Source organism: Stegastes partitus, unplaced genomic scaffold, assembly GCF_000690725.1.
Source record: "Stegastes partitus isolate 25-593 unplaced genomic scaffold, Stegastes_partitus-1.0.2 Scaffold69, whole genome shotgun sequence".
NCBI classification, from domain to species: domain Eukaryota; kingdom Metazoa; phylum Chordata; class Actinopteri; family Pomacentridae; genus Stegastes; species Stegastes partitus.
In genome coordinates this window covers 935,832-957,013 of record NW_007577800.1, presented here as the reverse complement: position 1 = coordinate 957,013, position 21,182 = coordinate 935,832, and the positions used below count along the sequence as shown (strand labels likewise).

The 21,182-nt window shown below is 40.1% G+C and overlaps 1 protein-coding gene across 3 annotated transcripts in view; it reads right to left on the bottom strand.

Annotated features, from left to right (window-relative positions):
• limk1a (LIM domain kinase 1a) overlaps positions 1-21,182 on the bottom strand; it is a 57,490-nt gene that overhangs the window by 10,775 nt on the left and 25,533 nt on the right. For 2 of the 3 annotated variants that reach the window (XM_008276346.1, XM_008276347.1), the window contains 4 exons: positions 18,612-18,750; positions 2,701-2,810; positions 960-1,175; positions 274-379 (listed from right to left, as the gene is read on the bottom strand). In XM_008276346.1, coding sequence (XP_008274568.1) covers positions 274-379; positions 960-1,175; positions 2,701-2,810; positions 18,612-18,750 — 571 coding nt within the window. Of the gene's footprint in view, positions 1-273; positions 380-959; positions 1,176-2,700; positions 2,811-9,375; positions 9,549-18,611; positions 18,751-21,182 lie in introns of those variants that run through there. The other variant, XM_008276348.1, reaches the window with a different exon arrangement.

Sequence of the window (21,182 nt, the reverse complement as noted above, 5' to 3'; positions counted from 1 at the left end):
TCTATGGCAGAGAGAATAAACCCCTTTTCATTACTCATGTAGCAAAATAATGACAACTATTAAAATTTTTACTGATTGTCACAGCGGTTAATTAAAATGTAGTCTTTGAGACCACAGTGAAAACTAACAAGCATTTCTCTAGAGTAGCTACAAGATGAATGCCACTTTTCCTCCCCAACAACAGCTAAATCCAGGACATTGTGATTTCATTTGCATATTTACAAAAACTTCCATTCTTTTAGCAACAAAGACATAAGGGACGGCGGTGAATACCTCGTCCAGAGGAACGTTGTGAATTGGCGTCCCGTTGATCTCCAGGATCCTGTCGCCAACATGAATGGAGTTTTTCACATCTGGACTGATGCAGTCTGCATCCACCCTGAATAAAGAGGAACAATAAGCACAACGAAATCTCTTCAAACACCTTTCTGCACACACCGAACATTTTCTTTTTACCACGGACCTGAGATCAGATAATTTCGCAGCTCATTTGAATAACAGTGACTCAGATTTCTGCTCATTTCCTTTTTCTTTCCAGCCTATTATACATTTTAAATGACTCTCATCTATTACCCTGTCCTCCATTCATAATCCACCTTTCTTTATCCTTCGTCCTTCACCGTATTAACCTCTCCTACTGTTGCAACTCTTCACTTATCTTCCCTTTGCTCTTTATTTTCAACTTGCTGTACTTTTAAAACACTGAAATGTGTATCCAGAAAGGGTGCAACTTTTTTTCTTAATCGATTAGTTGTTTGTCTACAAAACACCAATTTTGTCCTCAACCCAAGTTTAAAAGTAGAGAAACCAGAAGATATTCAATTTAGAGAGTTTTAGTTTTCTTGAGAATTACTCAAACCGATTCATAGATTTTTCAAAATAGCAGGCAACTAATTCAATGTCTGATAACTAATTGAGTAATCCTTGCAGCTCTAATATTAAACATGCATGAGACTCACTGGGAGACTCTGACAGTTCGTCCATGCTCTGGACTGTAGCCGTTGGTCGGGCTGAGTGGCTGGTCGATGGCCACAGAGAAACCTCGCCCTCTGCGTCCGTTGTTGCCCTCGGCGGAGGCGGGAATCGACACCAGTGTGACGGTGTGAGGGATCCGAGAGCATGGCGAGTCCGGCAGCGACACCGGGGTCACAATGGTCTGGTAGTAACAGTGACCGCTGGAGAGGAAGAGAAGGAGAGAGAACAAAGGAAAAGAAGAAAGAGGTTAGGAAAAAAAGAGACAGGAAAGCAGAGGAAATGGGAATCCTCGTGAGCGTTCCATGAAATCATAAGAGGAACGTCAAGTTCTTGTTGGAACAACAGTTTTCACAGCATCACATGTTGTTGACAAGATGTTGCCGGAGCTCAGTCGGGACAACACTGAGCAGTCATTGTTCTGAACTAAGGGTCAATGTGACCTTTGATAATAAAAATCTGTTTTATGGATTTGTCTTACAAACAAGACTATTTTTCATGGACACACATGCTGGGGATTGGAGAAAGACTAACGATGAGGTCATCCAAACCTCAGACAGCAGTTGTGAAACCTCATTTGGATAACGTTTTTACAAAACACAGATTTCTCTCTTATTTATGATTCACTTCTTGGAGATAAGCAGTTGATGTATTTCCCGATGTTCCTCTCTGCTTCACCTGAAATCACCCAGCTTGGCAACATGTGAATCTCTCAATGAAAGCAATGAATCATAGTCATCATTCATTTTTACTCAGAAAGGGGACAAAGCTTCTTCTGTTTACACACACAGTAGTGGGAGAATGTTTTAATCACTACAAGAAAAGTGAGGAGGCTCTTAAAAAATAATGCAATAAAGAGTTTTATTTATCATTTATTGTTATACAAAGTGCAAATAAATGTTTGGTGTGAACGCCTTTAAGACAGTGGCAGCTCTCCATGGAAACTTCCCACCGTTTTAAAAGCACTTAGCAGGGCAGTTTCTGTACGAGTATTGTCTCAGTGTCTTTTGTCTCTCTGTCTAATCCCACGCTGACTCTATAATGTTAGGATCAGGGCTCTGTGGGGTCATATTATCTACTGCAGGACTGAATAAGAATCTAAAACGTTTGCACCGTACTCTGTATCTCTGTGTATTGGCTGCACATTCAACCCTCTGCATTTAAAGACTGTGGCTCATGACAGTCACACAAACACAACCCTGCAGCCACACAAGTAAAGAACAACCTGAACCTGAAGCTTCTCTTTGTTTCCCTTCTCTTTAGTGATGCACTAAAGTAAATCTTTACCACCAGCTTTGAAACTTTCATGTGTGTGTCTTGCTGGAGAAAATTCAGTTTCTGCCACTTGTCGCCACAGTTTGTCATAACTCTGACAAGAAGCCCTTTGAAGCCAGAAATAAGCTGAATAAATTTAAGATTTCGTCAATCAACAACAGCGGCTTTGGCTTATTGTGCATTTTTGTGATTTTTGGTTTCAAAGGGATTTCTTGAAATGGATTAGCACGTGGTAGAAGATGGAATTAGGAAAACTGGCTAAAATAAGGGATAGTTGGGTAAGTAAGCAGGAAAGCAAAGAACCACAAACTGCATTAACTGCTGGCTGCCAGTGTTAAAAATGGCCAAATTAAAATTATTTTAAAAGATACACGTCTCATTTTTGCAGCTTTTTGCACTATGATGTTCCATTGTGTGCTTTTAAAAAAAATTTAGATCATGCTGGATGCTCACCAATAGAGTTTGGATCTCTCCACCAGAGCGTACGTGTCTCCGTCCCCGATGAACGCTCTGCAGTTCAGACAGGTGAAGCATTCTGGGTGATATTTCTGTTCCCCTGCGACCTGTTAGAGAAAAAAAACAAATCCTTTTTCATTTGTTTTCTAAAATGTACATGTAAAAAAAAGCACTGAGTGATGCACTAGGATGTTAAATAGATTGTTCTCTGATCTGAAAAGAAATCACTTGAGGGCAACAGTGTTTCTGACGTGACCGGAGCAACGTGAGGCTTTTGCAGCCGGTCTGGGAAGTAGGGCGAGGTCTGGTCACTGAGGGTAATGCTGAGTTACAAGCTCAGAGATTGTGTTTGCTGCTGCCAGATCCCCTCCAGAGCTTGGTGCAGTTTTGCAAACAAGGGAGGAAATTGAGTTATGGCCAGAAAATACAGAAGAGCCGGGAATGAGCAGATAATTCACACTGGCAGATCGGAGGATGATGCTCCGCTGGCAGTTTTTTGAGCTGCTGGTAATCTTCAGAGCAAAGACAGTTTAAATGATCGGATAAATCAAGTAGCAACATTCCCCTTGTTTTCCTCCCACTGCTCATTAAATCCGTGTGTCCTCATTTGTTGTGACTCCCATCGACTAAAACAATTGATCAAGTGGCCCTCACCTCTGCATATCATTATCGACCCCTTTTTTTATAACCTCCTTCAGGTAATTTGGCGCCCGTCTATGCAAATGTCCCACCGACTCAAACAGTTAATGGCATGTATGATTAAACATGTTGAGCACCAAAGGTCGAGTCCACCGGTGCTTTTTGCTCTCCAGAGGCTGCGCATGTGGTTTCTTTTTTTTTTTTTTTTTGCTTTGAGTGGCGAAAAATTTTGAAGGGAGTGGGCCCCTTGACAGGACTCTTCAACTGCAATGATCTGCATTGCTAATGCAGCACAGTAAGACTAAGGAGGGGCACTGTATGGAGGAGCGTTGGACAAAGAATAATCAATCAAATGCAGAAAGAAAATCAAAGAAACCGTTAGTTTTGTATTCCAGGATTTCCTTCTGATCAATTTCTTTAATTTCTGATATTTTACAAATCAAACGATGAATAAATTAGTGGAGAATAATCAGCAGAGCAATTCATCAAATAATCATTAGTTGCAGCCTTACAACATTTTTTTTATCATTTAGACTAAATATCTAACTCGCTTATATCCATATGAACTCATATCTGCAAACCTGAACCAGCCTCAACTGTGAACAGAGGCCTTGACAGGAAAATAATAATAAATGTGGGGCTAACATTTGCTCAAACAGAGAAAGCTACCTCGAAATGGGTGGTAAACCTGAGGCAAAAAGAAGGGGAGAAAAAAAAAACTGTGACAAAACGGGAGAGAATGTGAAGATCAAAGAATCAATAAATTCCCTGTCTATAGCCATATGTCTGCAGCCCCACCCTCCTGGGAGAGCAGCAGCCAAACCACGAGCGCGCACAAACAGATAAACACATGTCGAGAGGGCCTCGGGCTGCAGCCAGGAGGACACTGCAAAAGCATATTAATTAAAAGCTTTTTCAGCAAATCCGCTCCTTGCAGCTAAATACCGACAAAAGATGCCACCGCTTGGCTTTGATACAATAACATCCTGACTTATTTGTATCTTTTGAATCTTTCTCTTTCCGCTTTGCAAAAGGAAAACAAGAAAGGTTGCATCTGCTGCAGGCAAAAGACACTAAGAAGTTAGCAGAGAGAACGCCAGAGGAGAAAGCACAAGTGTAATGGCTTTGTAATGGACAAGGGAGCTCTTGGGCTTGTTGACCTATTTAATTTCTTTATTTGTCCTCTAAGCAGCCTCGTAAAAATGAAATCGACACTGAGTGCAAACACAACAAAGGAGGAAGCATGAAAGCGAGATGAGTGGAGAGAATGTGAGGACTTAACCGGTAAGATTAGATTGAGACCGGAGGACTTTTATGTGAAAAGCAGCAATTTTAGAATGATTTTTAGCATCACATTTGTCGTAGCTAGTTGTAGATTGCCTCTCTTTGTGTGTCACCTAGGTGCAGCCCTACAAATGGGAAAGGCAGGAACAGAGGACAGCTGGACGGAGATGAAAAGGGTGTGTGGCTCCGCACGACCCGGCACAGTGGCGGCCATTTGCTTGCCATGCAGGCCTGATTCACACACACACCCTCTTTAAAACCACATCTGACAGGCGACAGCTGCTGCCCTCACATTTAGGACATGCTTCCTCTCCACAGTGTGGATGCAAACACAAATAGGAAGAGAGATCCGCCACGCACCATGAAGAAAAATTATCACTATGCAATATCAGACACGTGACCAACAGCCTTCAAAAGACAGATTCGAGAAACATCACGTGTACAAACGCATCACTGGTTCCACTTCTTGTCCTGACATCGTGGCTGTGTGTGTCTTCAAGCTAAATCCACTGTGTAGTAGCTCATCATCACGCTCATGAGTGTGTGACTGTGTGTTAGCTGTCATGTAGCCTCGTGGCCTCTTCCAGGGACAAGAAACTAAACTGCGTGCACATGTTTCCCCGGAGGAACCACGTCTGCAGGGTCCAGGTGTAACCGGGTCAAGTCTGAGCTGAATGTTCAGCTACTCTCTGCTATGTTGTCACCTTGACTCCAGGAACAGTGCAATGTGTTCCCTGTTAATGGATATAAATGTAGCACAAAGGTCATGTGTTAGAGCTAATACATGTTTCAGAAAACCTTAAATTTACAAAAAGTGAAATCTTAATCTAGTATTTCTTTGATGTTTTTGCTCAAGACCCCTCAGTATAAAATAATACCATGTCCAAGAGTTGCTACCAATGGGCTGGTGAATCGATTTCTAATTTTATGCATAAGGCAGAAGTTCTCAGTATCTGGCTAGTTTCAAACACCTGACTCGCAAAATAATTCAACCTAACAGTGTAAATGAACACCTTAGCGGCTAAACCCTTTAAACCCCAAACCTGCCGGTGGGCATGAAAGGTATCAAAAGTTTCAAGAATGTATCAGAGCCAGAAACTGTAAAAATGGAAATAATCATTAGATTTTACTTTTTGATGGTCCTGTGGTGTTAATTTTTACCATAAAACTTAAACAAATCCAAGCTTAAAATGTAATATTTAATCAAATTCACCTTAATCTACGTGTCTCATTTAAAAATTTGTCAAAAATAAACAGTTTGCTCCAACTAGATTCTGAAAAACAAGAAAAAACGAGGCACTCGTCAGTGCAATTGTGAAACCATGATGAAATAAACTGCCGTCAGCTGTCGCTAGATGAAAAATTTAGGGACTTTTTAGCTCGACTGGGTTGAACTGCAGGCCGTGTTTACAAAAAGCAGATAGAAGACAAAGTATGGAAACAAATTAAAAATGAAAGTAGTAAAATATCAATAGTATGTGGAGCCTCTAGTATTGTTGAAAATGTACAAGTTGATTCCATGTTTTTTCCATTTGTTCTAAAAATAAATACATAAAGAAATATAGCATTTGTTCTGTTTTTTTCCTTTCATTTCTTTTTTTTTTGTTATGATCTACAATAGTATAACTGTGTCAAACTGCACAGAAGACATTTCTGAATTCTCTCTACTTCTAGCCATGGTTGTGCTGTTTCCTTAAGGGTGCAGGACTTTATATTGGAGTGAAAAATGAGTCCAAGGCGTGTAAAAACGTCACAGGAGCAATAAGCATCCAGACCAGCATCACACACTTGTAATATAACTGCGAAAACACAGTAATACCCACATTTACAAATGTAAATATTACTTATGCATACAAGTGAACATTTGCATGCAGAATGAATGGAAAACATCATGTATTATTACCGTAAATGTGTGTTAAGAGCTAGTACAGCTGGCTTTTAAGGCTGTCCTAGATTTTAGAATAGCTTGGAGAAAAGTTTTAAAATATAAACATTGTTTCAGGCCTTGTCTGCAAAAATACAGATTGTTTGCAAAATATACATTTTCCTCTAGGTTTGAGCCTCTCATCCACATACAGCATAAACAGCATTTTAGGTCACTTAAGTTATATTATTTGCTTTAGGTTGCTTTGTGTAATGAGTCTGAAACAACAGCACCTGCAGATATAGAATATTCTTTATAGTTTTATAGTCATTTTTAAGGAGACATTTTGTAAAGCAATGGTCGTATTGAAAATGTTTTTTGTTTCACCGAGGGGAAGATATTTGTCTATAAAAATATCCATATTAGTGTGGACAAGGTGTTGGTGGCAGAATGTTTTCTCCTTCTGTTTGTTTTTCTACTAATCTTCTGGAGAGGCCTTGCAGTAGAAATATTTGAGGGTTTCTGGCCACCATGTCGTCTTAGTTTTACTTGGAAGTTGACAACATTTACTGTGATCACTACCTAAGCACAGCAAACCACTATCATTAGTCTACTGACTGTCTGCAGCCTGTGGGTGTTTTTCTAGTGGAAAAAAAAAGGTAATGGTAGAAAATTAAGAAGAAGAAGCTGCACTAAATGGCTTAAAGCATTTTGTAATTACCTCCAACAGGCAGTAGACACTGTGGGCCCTTGAGCTTCATTTGTTTTTAGTGATTTATACGTGTGACCTTAAGTTGGCTGTGGAATGTGAACGGGCCCTTGGAAGCCATTCTGGTGAAATTTACGGCGGTCTAATGCTCCCGACGACACTAAACAGCCAACAAACATGTTGGTAATAAGTCAGAGTTTCTTGACAACTTGACCATGTTTGCTTTTCAATGACAATTATCTTGGACATATTGAGCTGAAAACTGAGGAGGATCACAACTGATAATAACTCAGATAATTGAAATCATTTGTAAAAATATTCTGAAAATGTTGTGACTTTGTGCGGAACAGTTCACAGTCTCTCACCTCAACTTCTTAGCTCCTCCTCGTATTTATAGTGTTTCAAACTGAGTCATGTAGCTCCTATTCTCTCCCCCCCATAACATTTTCAAGGCATTTCATATTTCCCTCATGACATTTTCCACTTTCCTCACATCTTGTCACATCTCTCACATTGATTATACTCGGCAATGAGAGTGGCGAGTGTGTGTCTATCAGATATCAGCGTCGGTAGTGAATGTAAGATAAAGGGCAGCAACAGATGCCAACGGTTGAATCACAAACACCAGAAATCAGTTCAAGACGATTGCATCTGGACTCAAAATCATGACATCTAACAGCGCAGTGCTTCTCCAAGATAAAAGAAAAAGCAGATTAGTTAGACTTAATGGTTTTTATTAGCATACATTGTTATCAATTAAGTAATTCCGACCACTATGTGAGGAAATACTGTTCGGGGAAAACAAAAAATTTCACAGAGCTGCATGGTATCTTTTAATTATATATTAAGTGATATTGTTGAATGATCTGATAACCTGTTAATGGAAATCTGTTGCTTCTTGGACTCAGTATGCAAAGATTCAGTCCAATAGCTTATCTATTATTTGTCTGAAGTTTCATGCACCAAATATAAATAAAGCTATGCATTAATTTGAGGGCATGCATGTGTATTTAAATGCAAGGCCAACTCATTATGACCCCGGGCCCTTCACCTCTAAAAACACCAGTCAGACCCTCTGACTTCACTTTCTGCTAAATGTGGAGCAATGACTTCATATCAACAGTGCAGAAGGTGCTTCTGAATGGCCCGCGCTCAATTACGAGAGATCTGGCTCTGCTTCACCTCATGTTTGATGTAATGAACTTTAATCTGGAGCCTCCTTCATTGGCTAAACTCCAAAACACAATCCACATGTGACTGAGCTCACAGGATCAGCTCAAAAACTGTGTTTAAAAAAATGACCTCATGTTTTGAAGAAATAGTTAAAAGAACACGTGCATCTGGTATCCGATACTCTCCTTGCAGAGAAAAAAGAGCTACAACTGGGACCAGAAATGTGTCAAAGGGAATTCCTCATGCTTAAACACACAATGTATGACCGTGATGTCGCACAAAGCTGCAATCAAGACTGTTTGAGCAGAAATAAAGTAAAAACAAGAAGCGACCCTGCTTGCCAAAAGCCCTCATAGACTTTCAAGCTACAGAAGACATCATTTAGGCAAATACAATTAGACTGAAAGCCTGAGAGAGAAGACAGTGGGCCACATTGATGCTCTCTGAATGGAAACCCCCTTCTGCCACAAACAGTACAGTACCACAGTATACACAGGCCTCCGCTTTAGAAATACTGTTAATGTATTCAGCCTCTTTCGTCTTCTCTGCAAGTCTCACATCTACTGTGGCAAAATGAGGAAACAGCTCACAGCGTGGCCCGTATGTACTGTACGTGGTGAATTAAAAATAATCTCGCTGAATGCACTTTGAATCTTACTTTTATCTGGGGAAGAATGCTCTCTAAAAATAGCACGCGTGCCATGGCTCATCAGTTTTTCATGGCATGAAAGGAAGAAAAAAAAAAAACTGGAGCGCCGTACAGAAACAGAGGAGCGGATCTGTAATTACAAAGCAATACAGTGACCCACTTTCAAAGGATACACAAAACACAGGATTAACTTCAGTTTTGCATAGTAATACGATAGAAAGAGAGACTCTGCAGAAGCAACCGGCAAACCATCTGAACCAGCCTTGAGACCTGCTTCCCTGCCTCCTCGCCGGCTCATGAATACTGTATATCACCCATCAGACACCCAGTAACCCAGAGCAGCAGCAGCCTCACCTTCTTATCCCTCTTCCACAGCCTGAGACAGCAGAAGCTCCAGAAAAACAAATCTCCCACCATGTCAGCGAGAGCCGGCGTCTCTCCTCGCTGTTTTAGTTCATTCTACTGAGGCAGGCGATTCCCCCGCTGTCACAACAAAACAGTGGCGGCGTCCAAGCCGGGCAGAGAGAGGGAGAGAGCTGCAAGGGGAGGGAGGGAGGACAGAGAGAGAGAGAGAGAGAGAGAGAGAGAGAGAGAGAGAGAGCAGCCCACGCCTTTGCAGCTGAGCTCATCTCTGAATCAATGTCACTCCTCCTCGCTCTCCCCCCTCCCACCCTGCTTTCCTCTTCTCTCACTGTTAGTATGACCTCATCGTTTCCTGTTTGGCCCCGCCCACTCTTGCACACGCGCCAGCAAGCCGGCTCCTGCGAACACACACACACCCCCCCATTCTCCTCCCCCACCCGGTGTCATCGGTGAATTCCTCGTCCCTCCACTTCTCCCATGCTGCCCCCGTTCCTGCAATCTCATTTCGAAACCAGTGAAAACCAGCAGGGCGACAGTTACGGGGTCGACTTGTTGAGTGTTGCGTGGAGGAACGATGTTGCCATGACCTTTGTGAACTCCTATGGTTGGGTTATGTGTTTAATTTAATTTATTATGTCATGTTAAATTTGATTAATGGCATAGAATACAATGCACAGATGGCACACTGCTGTAAATAAAAAAATAACCTGATTAGAGGTTAAGCTAAGAATTTTTTCATTTCTTGTCAGGAAATAGGAAAAATTGCCATGACAAGTTCTGAGAAGCTAAGGTAGTATCTTTAAATTGCTTTATAGTGCAAAAGAATCACCAAAAACCCAAATATGTGAGTGATGATGTAATAGCATCTAAAATATTAATTAAAAGATGGAAAATGAGCAGATTTTTACATCTAAGAAGCTGAAACCAAAATTATTTCATTTTTGTGTGTATCATTTGTAAAAATGCCACTGATTTTTTTCTTATTTGTCATTTATTGTGTTATGTATGTCAACTAAGTCCTTGGTTGATTGTCTGTAGATGGATGTAAATATTAAAATAAATAGCCAGTAGTTTAACAAGAGTCATTTCAGATGACAACCTGTAAGATTTCATATGAAGATGAAAAAAATACAATAATTCCCCACATTTAACAGCGATAGTCTTATTGTCACTTGTATTAATAGGTTTAGTCCAGTTCTAGACGTTTGTCTTTCTTTACTCGCGGAGGACAGATCACATTAAAACGCCCAAAGCGGACCCTGCATGCCAAAAGGTGTCGGTCCCTCCCCTTGCCTCAAGCTGCTGCTGCCGACCATCTGAGTGCGCTGATATTAATAGATGGACAGATGCGCACTGTTCCCTCTCTGCTGTTCTTGTCTATACGTGGTGGAGACAGACTGCAGGGACCAAACATGATTACTGTGGGAGTTATAGAGGCTGTGGTGGGGGAAACTGGCCAACACAGAGAAATCCACATTTGCAGGCAACATGCAGGGAAAAGGTCAACAAGCTGATGATACGACTAAAGTTTAGACTAAATGATTTGATCCTTTGACGCCATTTTTAATGATCTGATACATAAATATAATAATGCAGCGGATAAGAGATGTAAAAGCAGCATATGATAGTTTTTAATGATGTAGATGTTTCAGATCTAATAACAAAATACAGTATAGAGTCTCTATGTGGAATATTTTAATGTAAAGTGGCATTTATTTTGTCTTTTTTTGCTTATGTTTGCCATTGTCTCAAAGTTCCCTCCTCACATTCACATACATGCTGTTAAACATTATCAGTCTGTGATTTTCAGTTCTTTCCTGCTTATCTGAGAACATTTCAATGTACTAAAAAGAGCAGAGCGAGATCACTTGCATCCCGAGAATAAAAATAAGCTTCGGCTGGGCCTTTTGCTCAGAACCAACATATCACCAACTGGGGATACAGATGGCAACTTGTCATTTTTGTTTTACTTACAGTTTATTCTCGCCCTATAACTGATAGCAAAAAATACTTAGTGTGAAGATAAACTTCTCCTTTAATTCTGTCTCCAGGCAGCTGATTGTCTCCCATTACCACTGCACAGTAGAGGCCTTTATAAATATCTCGCAGTCACACGGATTGAGGAATGAAAAACATGAGTCAACCTATCAGCGAGAACTTTATAGAGTTCCTTTTAGTTGAAGGATACGTAATGTTTTTAAGGAAGAAATACCACATTGTTCTTGTTTGAAAGTTGAAGTCATAGGAAATACATCAAATTTATGCTCAAATAATTACACTCGGTGGTTTTGCTGCTACAGTTTTACTTGGCTGGTAGGAACAAAAGGGTAACGATAGCAAACCATAGAGAGGGACTTGGGCTGAAGAATTCATAGAAAAGATTGCAATTTGATTTTCATATATGTTTTGAAAAGCCGAGCTTTAAAGATATGAAATAATGAGACTGGGCTCAACAGCAGCGTATATGCCTGAACTACATAGGATACACTGGTAGATGGGCAAGAATAAATTGCCAATTGTATGGTTTCAAATGACCATTTCTATTTAAAATCAATTCGTTCTTCAGACCCAGTTACAGCAAAACAGGCAGTTGTTTGTTGATTTTGTAAGTCATCTTTACTTTTATTTGACATTATCCCAGAATTGTCCCTAGTAGGCAAAGTCTTCAAACTGTGAAAAATTGGATCATTAAATTCACAGTCACTAGTGTGCATGGCAGAATAACAATGTGCTTGTCTCTAAAGTTGAATACAAAAAGCCAAAGTTGAGTTTAGTCAAAGCTGCTGGCACTTAGCTCAGAAGTGAAACCCAGCAGCCCACAGCTACACCACAGGGGGGGGAATGTGGTCTACAGGGGCTGCTGCTGTCGTCAGTGCTTCCACAATGGAAGAGGAAATGCTACTCAAGTGTCTAAAATAAACTTAGCTGAAGGTCATAGTCAGCTTATGATCTCTCATTGGAATAATTAAAATAAAAACAGATCAAAACAGACAGTCTGGAGTTTTAGCTCCTCTGAATGTGTCCTTGACCTCTGAACTCCCTGACACATTAAAACGGAAAGACAGCTCTCACTTATCTTGAATATTACACAGTTTAAACAAGTGTCTTCACCGTGACAGAGATTTTTATTCCATTTCACTAATGACAGCAACAGCCTAGAAAACAGTGTCACAACCTGAGCAGCAACAACATCGCAACAACAAATGTGATTTCTCAACACTTATTACGAAAGTGTCTGTCTTCACTTAGAAGCAAAACAATAATCAGGAGTTAACAGAAACAGCCCACAAATTCCCCATCACACCACTTCATCATACCAGTGGGAGTTGATACTGTACTTCGTAAAGCGGGACTTTCCATTGGTTTGGCAGCCAAATACAAAAATATGTCAGTTTCTCAATATTAAGCACACAGTGTCTGTATACCACTCATAAAGTCACAGCTTGGCACTGAAGAAGAAACAGTTGAATATAACTACCATACGACCTAAATTAAAGCTTAAATGTAATTGTTAAATTTTATTTTGAATGATTTAAATAAATAAATAATTCTTTTAACAAACATTTGTGAAGCCATCTTAAACACTTTCCTGCATAAAGCTTCAGATATGTTTGATCGAGCGAAACTGAAAATGATGACAGTGAACGGTTGGGAGGACAATAGGGGCACAGCACATGATGTAACTTCACGTTTTTCTAGTTTTCACAAGTGAACACATGGTACCAAAAAATCCCAGAGATTCATGAGCACATGTGATTTCCAAGAAACGTTTCAGATTCCACCTTTCACTTTTGAGAAACAGCTTGTAATTTTATAAACAAAACAGGAAAACTTTAACAAAGAAAGCCCCCAAGATTTAACATTTGACACCAGTCAAGCCAAAACCATCTGACCAAAGCTTTTGGAAACGATAAAAATATACAAAACAGCAAATTGAAAGCTGATCTGCTGAATCAAATCATGTCGAAACAATAGGGATATACTGAGCCGGATCATTATTTTTAACAGACTGGTATAGTCAAAACCTTAAGAAGAATCTTTTGGTTATGCCTGCTATTATAGGTGTTGTAAATCTAAATCTATCGGCTATTCGGGTCCAGCCCTACGCTTTTATATTCTTTTAGCATACAGAATTTCTATCCTGTGTCATACCGATTTTACTGATTACTTGACTGCAGGCGGGAGGTCATTACTTATAGAAGACTTTGTCATGGTGCCCGTTTACTAGCTAAACCCCCACAATGCTCTCTGTTTGCCAACACAAAACTGGCTGGCTTCCTCTGACTGCCACAGTATGAATCAGTACAAGGCTCCTTCTGGTGGCACAACCAGGTACTACAGCTTATCTACAATACTTGAAGTGTGTTTCATCTCGGAAAATCGAATTGGGTATCACCACATACTGAATATTAAGTGACTCGGATCGGATCAGGGGCAAAAAAAAACAACTTCATCCCTGCAAAACAATAATGGGACCTGATGGACAAACTGCAACTAAACAGCTTAGACAGCGCTACTATAATATTACTGAAATGTAACATTTTTATAGCACTAATTCATTATTCTTACTTTATGGAAAGGAACTGTTTCTAAATTGCCACTTTTTAATGAAGTTGTAACCTAATGGACAAACATCATTAATTCAAGCTAAGTTAGTACAGACGTTTTCCTCTTCCCATACCTTTTCCAATACATAAACTCAAGGTTTATAATGAGCAGCTACCAACAGTGTAATTGGGAGGGTTACGTCCAACAATGTCTGTAACTTTATGAAACTGAAATAAAAGAATCTGTTACTTCTATTTTCGTAAAAGGGTCCTAAGCCAGCCACAGTTGAGTCTCAAATATACAGTGTTGCATTAAAGTTTTATTAAATTCAGATGTTTAATTTCTTATGTATCACGCAATACCATCAGGGAGACATCTGAAATTATTTCTGCTCCATGACAACAACCCAAACACACAACCAGAGTCCATAAAGAACCACCTCCAACAACAGAGTTCTTATCTGGTCATCACTGAGTCAGTCTGGGATTGCATGAAGAGACAGACATAGGCGTTGATAACGTTACTCATAGATTCAACAATGCTCATATCAAGGAAGGGTCTTTTTTCTTCTGCTTTAAAGAAAACTACTGAATTGGCGTCATGACATCCCTAATCAACATAATCTCGCAATCATTACATGTTAGAAACTTCTTTCTGGTATGAGGAGCAGGCTGATGGCAGAGCGTTGAGGCGAAGATAACGCTGAGGAAGCGACAAACCGTAAAAACAAAATCTTCTCTCAAACTCCAGACATCTAACCGGATCGGGTCGATGTCTGGCTCGACTCCCGTCGCCCTGACTTGTTTGCAGAAAGGCTGACGGATTCCAGACTAAATGTGCATGCAACTGGGATTACTGTAGGTTCATCTATCAGTGGGAGGTGTGATGGACGGACATAAGGAAGGAGGGATGAGAGGAAAGAAAATTCAATTACATCAGTTGGCTCACTGTTCATCACATAAATCAGTCTGAGTAAAGGTGGGTAGTAAATAACTGAGAACCATCATCCAGCTGAATTACTTCCAGTTTACTCAAGGCTGAAGGTGCTGACAGGAGCAGAAGCAGCAGACACACACCTGTTAGCAGCTAAATATTCACACGGCAGCACACTCATACTGCACCAAAACACACACAGTCTCCTCAATGTATTATAGTCCAGGACTTAATATTTAATCAGAACAATGGCCCCATCCACAGGGCAGCTGTGTTACTGACAAAATTATGTCAGAGATATAAAAAACACCAAATCATTCTTGATTTTAGAAACCACCTACTTTCTTTTTCTGGAGCTTTGACTCATAAAAATCTAACTAACATAGATGAGAAAATCCCAAAAGGGCCAAATGAGCAAACCCATCTGTAGAGTAACCGAGCAACTTCACAAGCCAAATTATTGTTTTATTACACTGAACAAATTATTTAACACACTGCATTCTGCATATCTTGTATCTTAGCTATGGTCTAATACTTCCGTTACATAATTACTGTCAAGCTTTGATTGAGGTTCATTTATTCCTTTATTGGACTGTAGCTACATAGAGAGAGGTACGGTGATGATGGCAGGCAACAAAGAAGCCAAACCAGAGAAGCTTAAGGATTCAAGTTAAATGGTGTCTCTTCCAGCCACAACAAAATTGTAAATTTCTGCTCAGATTGGGCAACTTACCTATAAAAACGTACATCAAACCACACATTTTTGGAGAGTCTCTCATCTAGGGCATTAATTGTGTTGTACTCTGTTTCACACACACACACACCAAAAATCGACTTGAACAACTGTGTAAAAAACAAAAAAAAGAAAATTGCCTACTTTCTCACTTCCACACACTTCCATTGATGTGTTAAGCTGGCAGCTTGCTGCATTGTTGGTTTTGGAAAATTGCAAAAACCATTAAACACACACACCAAACTGCCCATTCCAAAGTTCAAAAGGATTATCTCAAGCTGTGGAATAATCCAGCAAGCACTTGGGTGGAAGCACACTGAGGCATTAAGGCTACAGCATACATAGTGACATGACACCCAGATTTATAAAAGCTCTAAATACTGCCAACAGAAACAGTGGGGGGAAGATCGAGTAGGTTCAGTGGACCAAAAATGTACTCAAAAATCATTAGAAATCTCTTAAGAAATCCAGATGCAAACTAGAAACTAGTCACTTGTTTCAAGGCCTCCTCATCAGCTGTTGTTGAAAATGTATCTTCTCCATCCTTTGGGAAAACGACTAGGGCTGTTATAAAAGTGTAATTTTGAACAAACAATTCGACTTCCTTTTGTCTGTAGGACATGACTGGAGCAGCGGTGATGAAATCCCATGAAACACAAACACAGCTCCTTCTTACTCATTTTGTCACTGGATGACCATCAGGTCCGTCTGCAGACTCTGACTCATCGCTGCATCATGGAGCTTGCAGTGTTTTCACTGACTGTGACAGCAGCTTTTAAGACTCAGTGGCATCAGTGAATTTTAAAAATAGGTTTCTCTGTGAATCTGCACAGGTGTCAGAGTGACTGTGCAGGACTGGAGCACATGCCTCCTTCTTTTCTTTCTGGGTGCGGCGCAGACGTAGGTAGCCAACCTCGGTCTGCACGTCTACACTGTAATCCAATTGGTCTGGCCATCTTCGCATTTAAAGCCTGGTTGGCTGACCGATGTCAAATTTTCTAAAGTGCCACTGCAGAGACATTCAATCAGTGACTTTGCACTGTAAGAGGAGCAATAAACCAGAGGAGAAAGAAGCAGCGATTCCTCCACCCAATTCACTTTAGAGTCTCCTACATGTTTCATTAATGAGATTGAACTGCAAAGGGCAACTGTCTGAGGCAGTGTAAATGATAAAATGCACACACACTCACACACATTCGCTCAAACACTACATTCTGACCAGGAGGCAAATGTGTCAAACCAGATACTTTGTGTGCAAAGAATGACCTCGGCTTTTCACTTTAGCAGACTTCCTCTATCAGAGGACCACAGACAGTGAGTGAATTATTGATTCAGTCAATAGTCTGGCTTTTGGGTGGCTTTAGAGGCAATTTATCACATTGGCTAGCCACTATGCATTTTGTAACCACCCTAGTTTGCTCCATTAAAATTATTTAAAAGGAAAGTTTTAAAAAAACAAAAAAAAAACACTTAACATTTTGTATAAAATTAAACCTAAAAATGCTCATAAAATTACAACTGAGGTACAACTTGAGCTTACTTGAATGAAATGCCACTTCAAAAAGCACTTTTTATGCTACTAATAACACCTTCTAAAATGATTAGTTACTGTTGGCTGTAGATAATTTCCCATCATATAATCTTCATGCAAAGTAGACGGGCGGCAGTTTTCCACAATACGAGCTTCACATATTTCCTCCCACAGCTGACAGAATTTTCATATCACCTGCAACCACAACTGATGATTCAAATTCTACCTTACTGGGAAGGGTGAACACAATAAGGATTAGCAAAGACCAACTCTGCAGTTTACCAGAATGTGTGCTCCATAAATCAACTCCACACACTGATCATATTTCTAAATACACCCAGCAGCTTATGCAAAAAAGCCAGCAGGTAGGGAAAGTGTGTGGTAAACATGCAGCAGGGTCCAGGTACACTGTCACATTTGAAAACTAAATTAAGAAAAACTTGCTAAATACAAGAATTGTGGCTCCAAGCATTAAAAATCCAGGATATATAGACTGTATTACACTGTTTCATTTTCTAATATGAAGTTGGCATTCTTACATGTCTTATCTTGCTTGACTAATACTCCGAAACACTAAAGATAATTCGTTTATTATCACATTAAACAAGGATAAGATGCAGATACCCATAACTAACAAGCTGCACCTCAAGATTGTTTGGAATCTTTTCTCAAAAAATGACTTTAATGGTGAAACTATGCAAACCAAAACTCAACAAACATTACTTTGTGTATCATTTTGGAGATGTCTGTGTGTGTGTGTGTGTGTGGTACTGCAAATGAAAGTTCTTAAAATGACTGTGTTAAGAGGTGACCTGAGCAGCACAGAAGCCTGTTTTTAAGCCAAAATTGCACTGTGAACCACCCAATCAGCACAAACACGACCTCGGCGAACCGTCTCCAACCACCTCACCAGCGATGAGTTCACTTGCAGCCCAGAGTTCACCACACAGGCACAAAATTTAACTCCCGCTCCAAGGAAACTGCATTGCATCTGTATTTTTTTGCCACTTTGTGCCTGCAGGAAACTGAGGCATACAAAGACGACATATTTTATTACACCGACATATAATATTAATCAGTTTGTCCAAGCTTTGATTGTGTGCTATTCCATCACTAATCAACAAATAGGTGCAACTCTCCTCTCATGTTGGTATCTTGTCTTCTCTATAATGCAGCAGCAGAAGTTGAGTCTATCTGCTTTCCAGCGCTGCGACCGCATCTATTGTGCACGAGATCCTCTCCTGTGTCACAACAACAGCCCTGACTTTCACTGGTGGTCCGTAAGACAACCTGACAAAGCAGCCGCAGGCATCAGGGTCAGTTACAGGTCTGGCACGGATCCTGTGTGCGTCTATGTATGTTGGTGCACGGCAGCCGGCGGGACTGTAAATGTATGGACTCTCCGAGTGTCGCAGCTGTAACTTGAGGTTTATCAGCAAACAAAGAGCGCGGGAGGTGATGAGAGGTGATAGATCCTCTTACCATGATGAGGCCGGTGGTGATCGGGTCGTTGCAGCCGTGGCACAGCTCCCCAAATTTGGCCCAGTAGTCCTTCTTGCAGAAAAGCCGTCCATCTTTTTCATAATACCAGTGGGACAGTGAGGCGCTGCACTCACAACACCTGAAAGACGAGGAGACGAAAATAGACCAATGAGCGCTTAATTGACACATTTGGATGGTTGCCTGAAGATAAAAATCATGCCGTTGCTCTTTTAGATCCCAGTAAACATGAAAACACATCCAGACAAACGGCAGAAACAAGAGAAAGTCTAATATTCAAAAGAGCTGCACATCTTACTGTCATTTTACAAGTTTTTTGAAATAATACTCTCTTCTCGTGGGTCCATTAACTATTTTGATAGCAACTTGAGCCCAAAATGATGAATATATATTAAACATCAGTACAAAACTCCAAAATTCTCAATTCATAAAACCTAAGACAGAAAAAAAAGCAAAACAAGTTGAATTTGCTCATATGTTTAAAGATGAAACAGGAAAATATTTTGGCCTTTTCCTTGGTAAAAGCCCTAAAATTAAATGTGAGCGAGCAGAACAGCATTAGTGTGTCACTCAGTTGGCACGTCAGACCTCCAGGAACTCTAATAAGAAGCGAACACCAAGTGAAGTTGTTATTGTGTTGACAGAACATTATATATGTTACATTGTACTGTGCTCCATAAACCATAGTTTAACCCTCCTAATGACACCTTGCAGAGCCCCAAATTATAGTTTTCACGATGATGACAAGTCCCTTTGTGGATGTATCACACACCAGTCAACAGACAAGTGAGATCATGCTGGAGTGTTTGTTGGAAAAGGCAAAAAACAGGTAGAACCACGGCTGTATTAAAGCTGCAGTAGGAACGACTCTGGAAAAGGTGAAAAAATAAAAATAAAAAAATTGAAAATTTACAGCTTCATCTTCACCTTTGTAGCTTTACCTGGGTTTCAAATCTCAATCACCCAGGTGAAAGTCTGCCATGCAACCAGTTGTATCACATCCTGCTCATACTGTGGATTTTATTGTGGTTTCTAATATCGTATAATCGTATAATCAGAGAAAAGTCCTGTGATTGGTTAAAATCTCCTGTGACACGCTAGGTTTTCTAAAGCCTGAAAGAAGAAGAAGGAGATCTTGCAGAAGTCTAGTTTCTTCTCAGATTACATGAATATAATATGCTGAAAGGTTATTATGGATTTTTTTTGTCCAGTGATGCCAAAAAAAAAATAAATACTGGCAACCCCAGCTTTAACAACATTTTAAGGTTAAGTAATGCAACAAAAAAAAAGAACCTTGAAGTAATGTCCAAAAACAATTTTATCATCTTTTGTAATTATGGAACACATCACTGTGTTGCTGAAAAGAGACTATATCTATATCTATATCAGTACCACCTTTAAAGTGCTGAACTGGCCAATCAGCCAGATCAATGTACCACAATCTAGGACTGGGCAGACAGTCTGAAACTGAGCCCAGAAGACATACTCATTTGTGGATCTCTGTCTGATCTGTCACCAGAGTTTAATCGGGAATCTGTCAGTCTGTCCGATAGACATCAGACGTTGACAGACTGAAGCACAGATGACAGACAAAGGGATGGAGACAGACGGTGATCACTTTCCAAGTTACAGATAATGCAAATAACTTCACACAGAATGATGAACTGATTCTGGTTTTATATTCAAAATAAAAGTGGTGAGCAAAGGTTACTTCCTGGTAACTGATGACAGACGATAAGAGCTACTTCACATGAAAGATGATAATAATCTCATATGAGTCAAGACCTTTTGTTGAACACAACATTTGGAAACAGAAAACTGGAAAACCCAGGTAGCGCTCTGCTGATCTTCCCATTGATTTGAAACAGTCTCTCTCTCTCTGCACATTTTCATCTTGTAAACACTGTGTTTTCATGTAAGTAGGCACATTTGCTCTGCATGTGCCCATAAATCAAAATGTGTGCTAATCCCTTTGCGTATGGAATACACAGCCGTGCACTGGTGGGACAGTGCACTGCTGACATGCTTGCAGGCTTGCGTGTGCTTGTTTGTAATCTGTCTAAATCTCTGTGTCTAACATCCATGACTAAGTGAGTGTCTCCACTTCTTCCCAGTGGAGCTTCTCTTCCATCAGCCAGCCGTCTGGCCCCGTCTCAGCGCAGGGCAGCTTAAAACGACATCTGCAAGTATTAAATAGTGTGCGTGGCTTTAAAGGCAGGAGCACAATCATTCACTTTGTCCCATATCTCATCCCTGCTTCCTTCTGTTTTGATTACCATGAATTTTAATTTCTTGATTTTAGTGGCTTTGCTGAGTCCTTGTTGTTTGGATTTGGCTTATTCTGACAAAAACCTGCTGTGGTGTCCTATCTTTCTGAAAAAGTCAAAGATTTTTGACATTCTTTCAAAATATATTTAAACCGGATTACAATGGCTGATTACAGAAGCGGGATTTACATTTGATCAATTGGACTTTATTGTTTTTCTTTTTTTTTTGTTTATTGACAGCTTGAGTTCAAACCTGGGCTTTATTGTTCTTTTTTTTCAGAAGGGC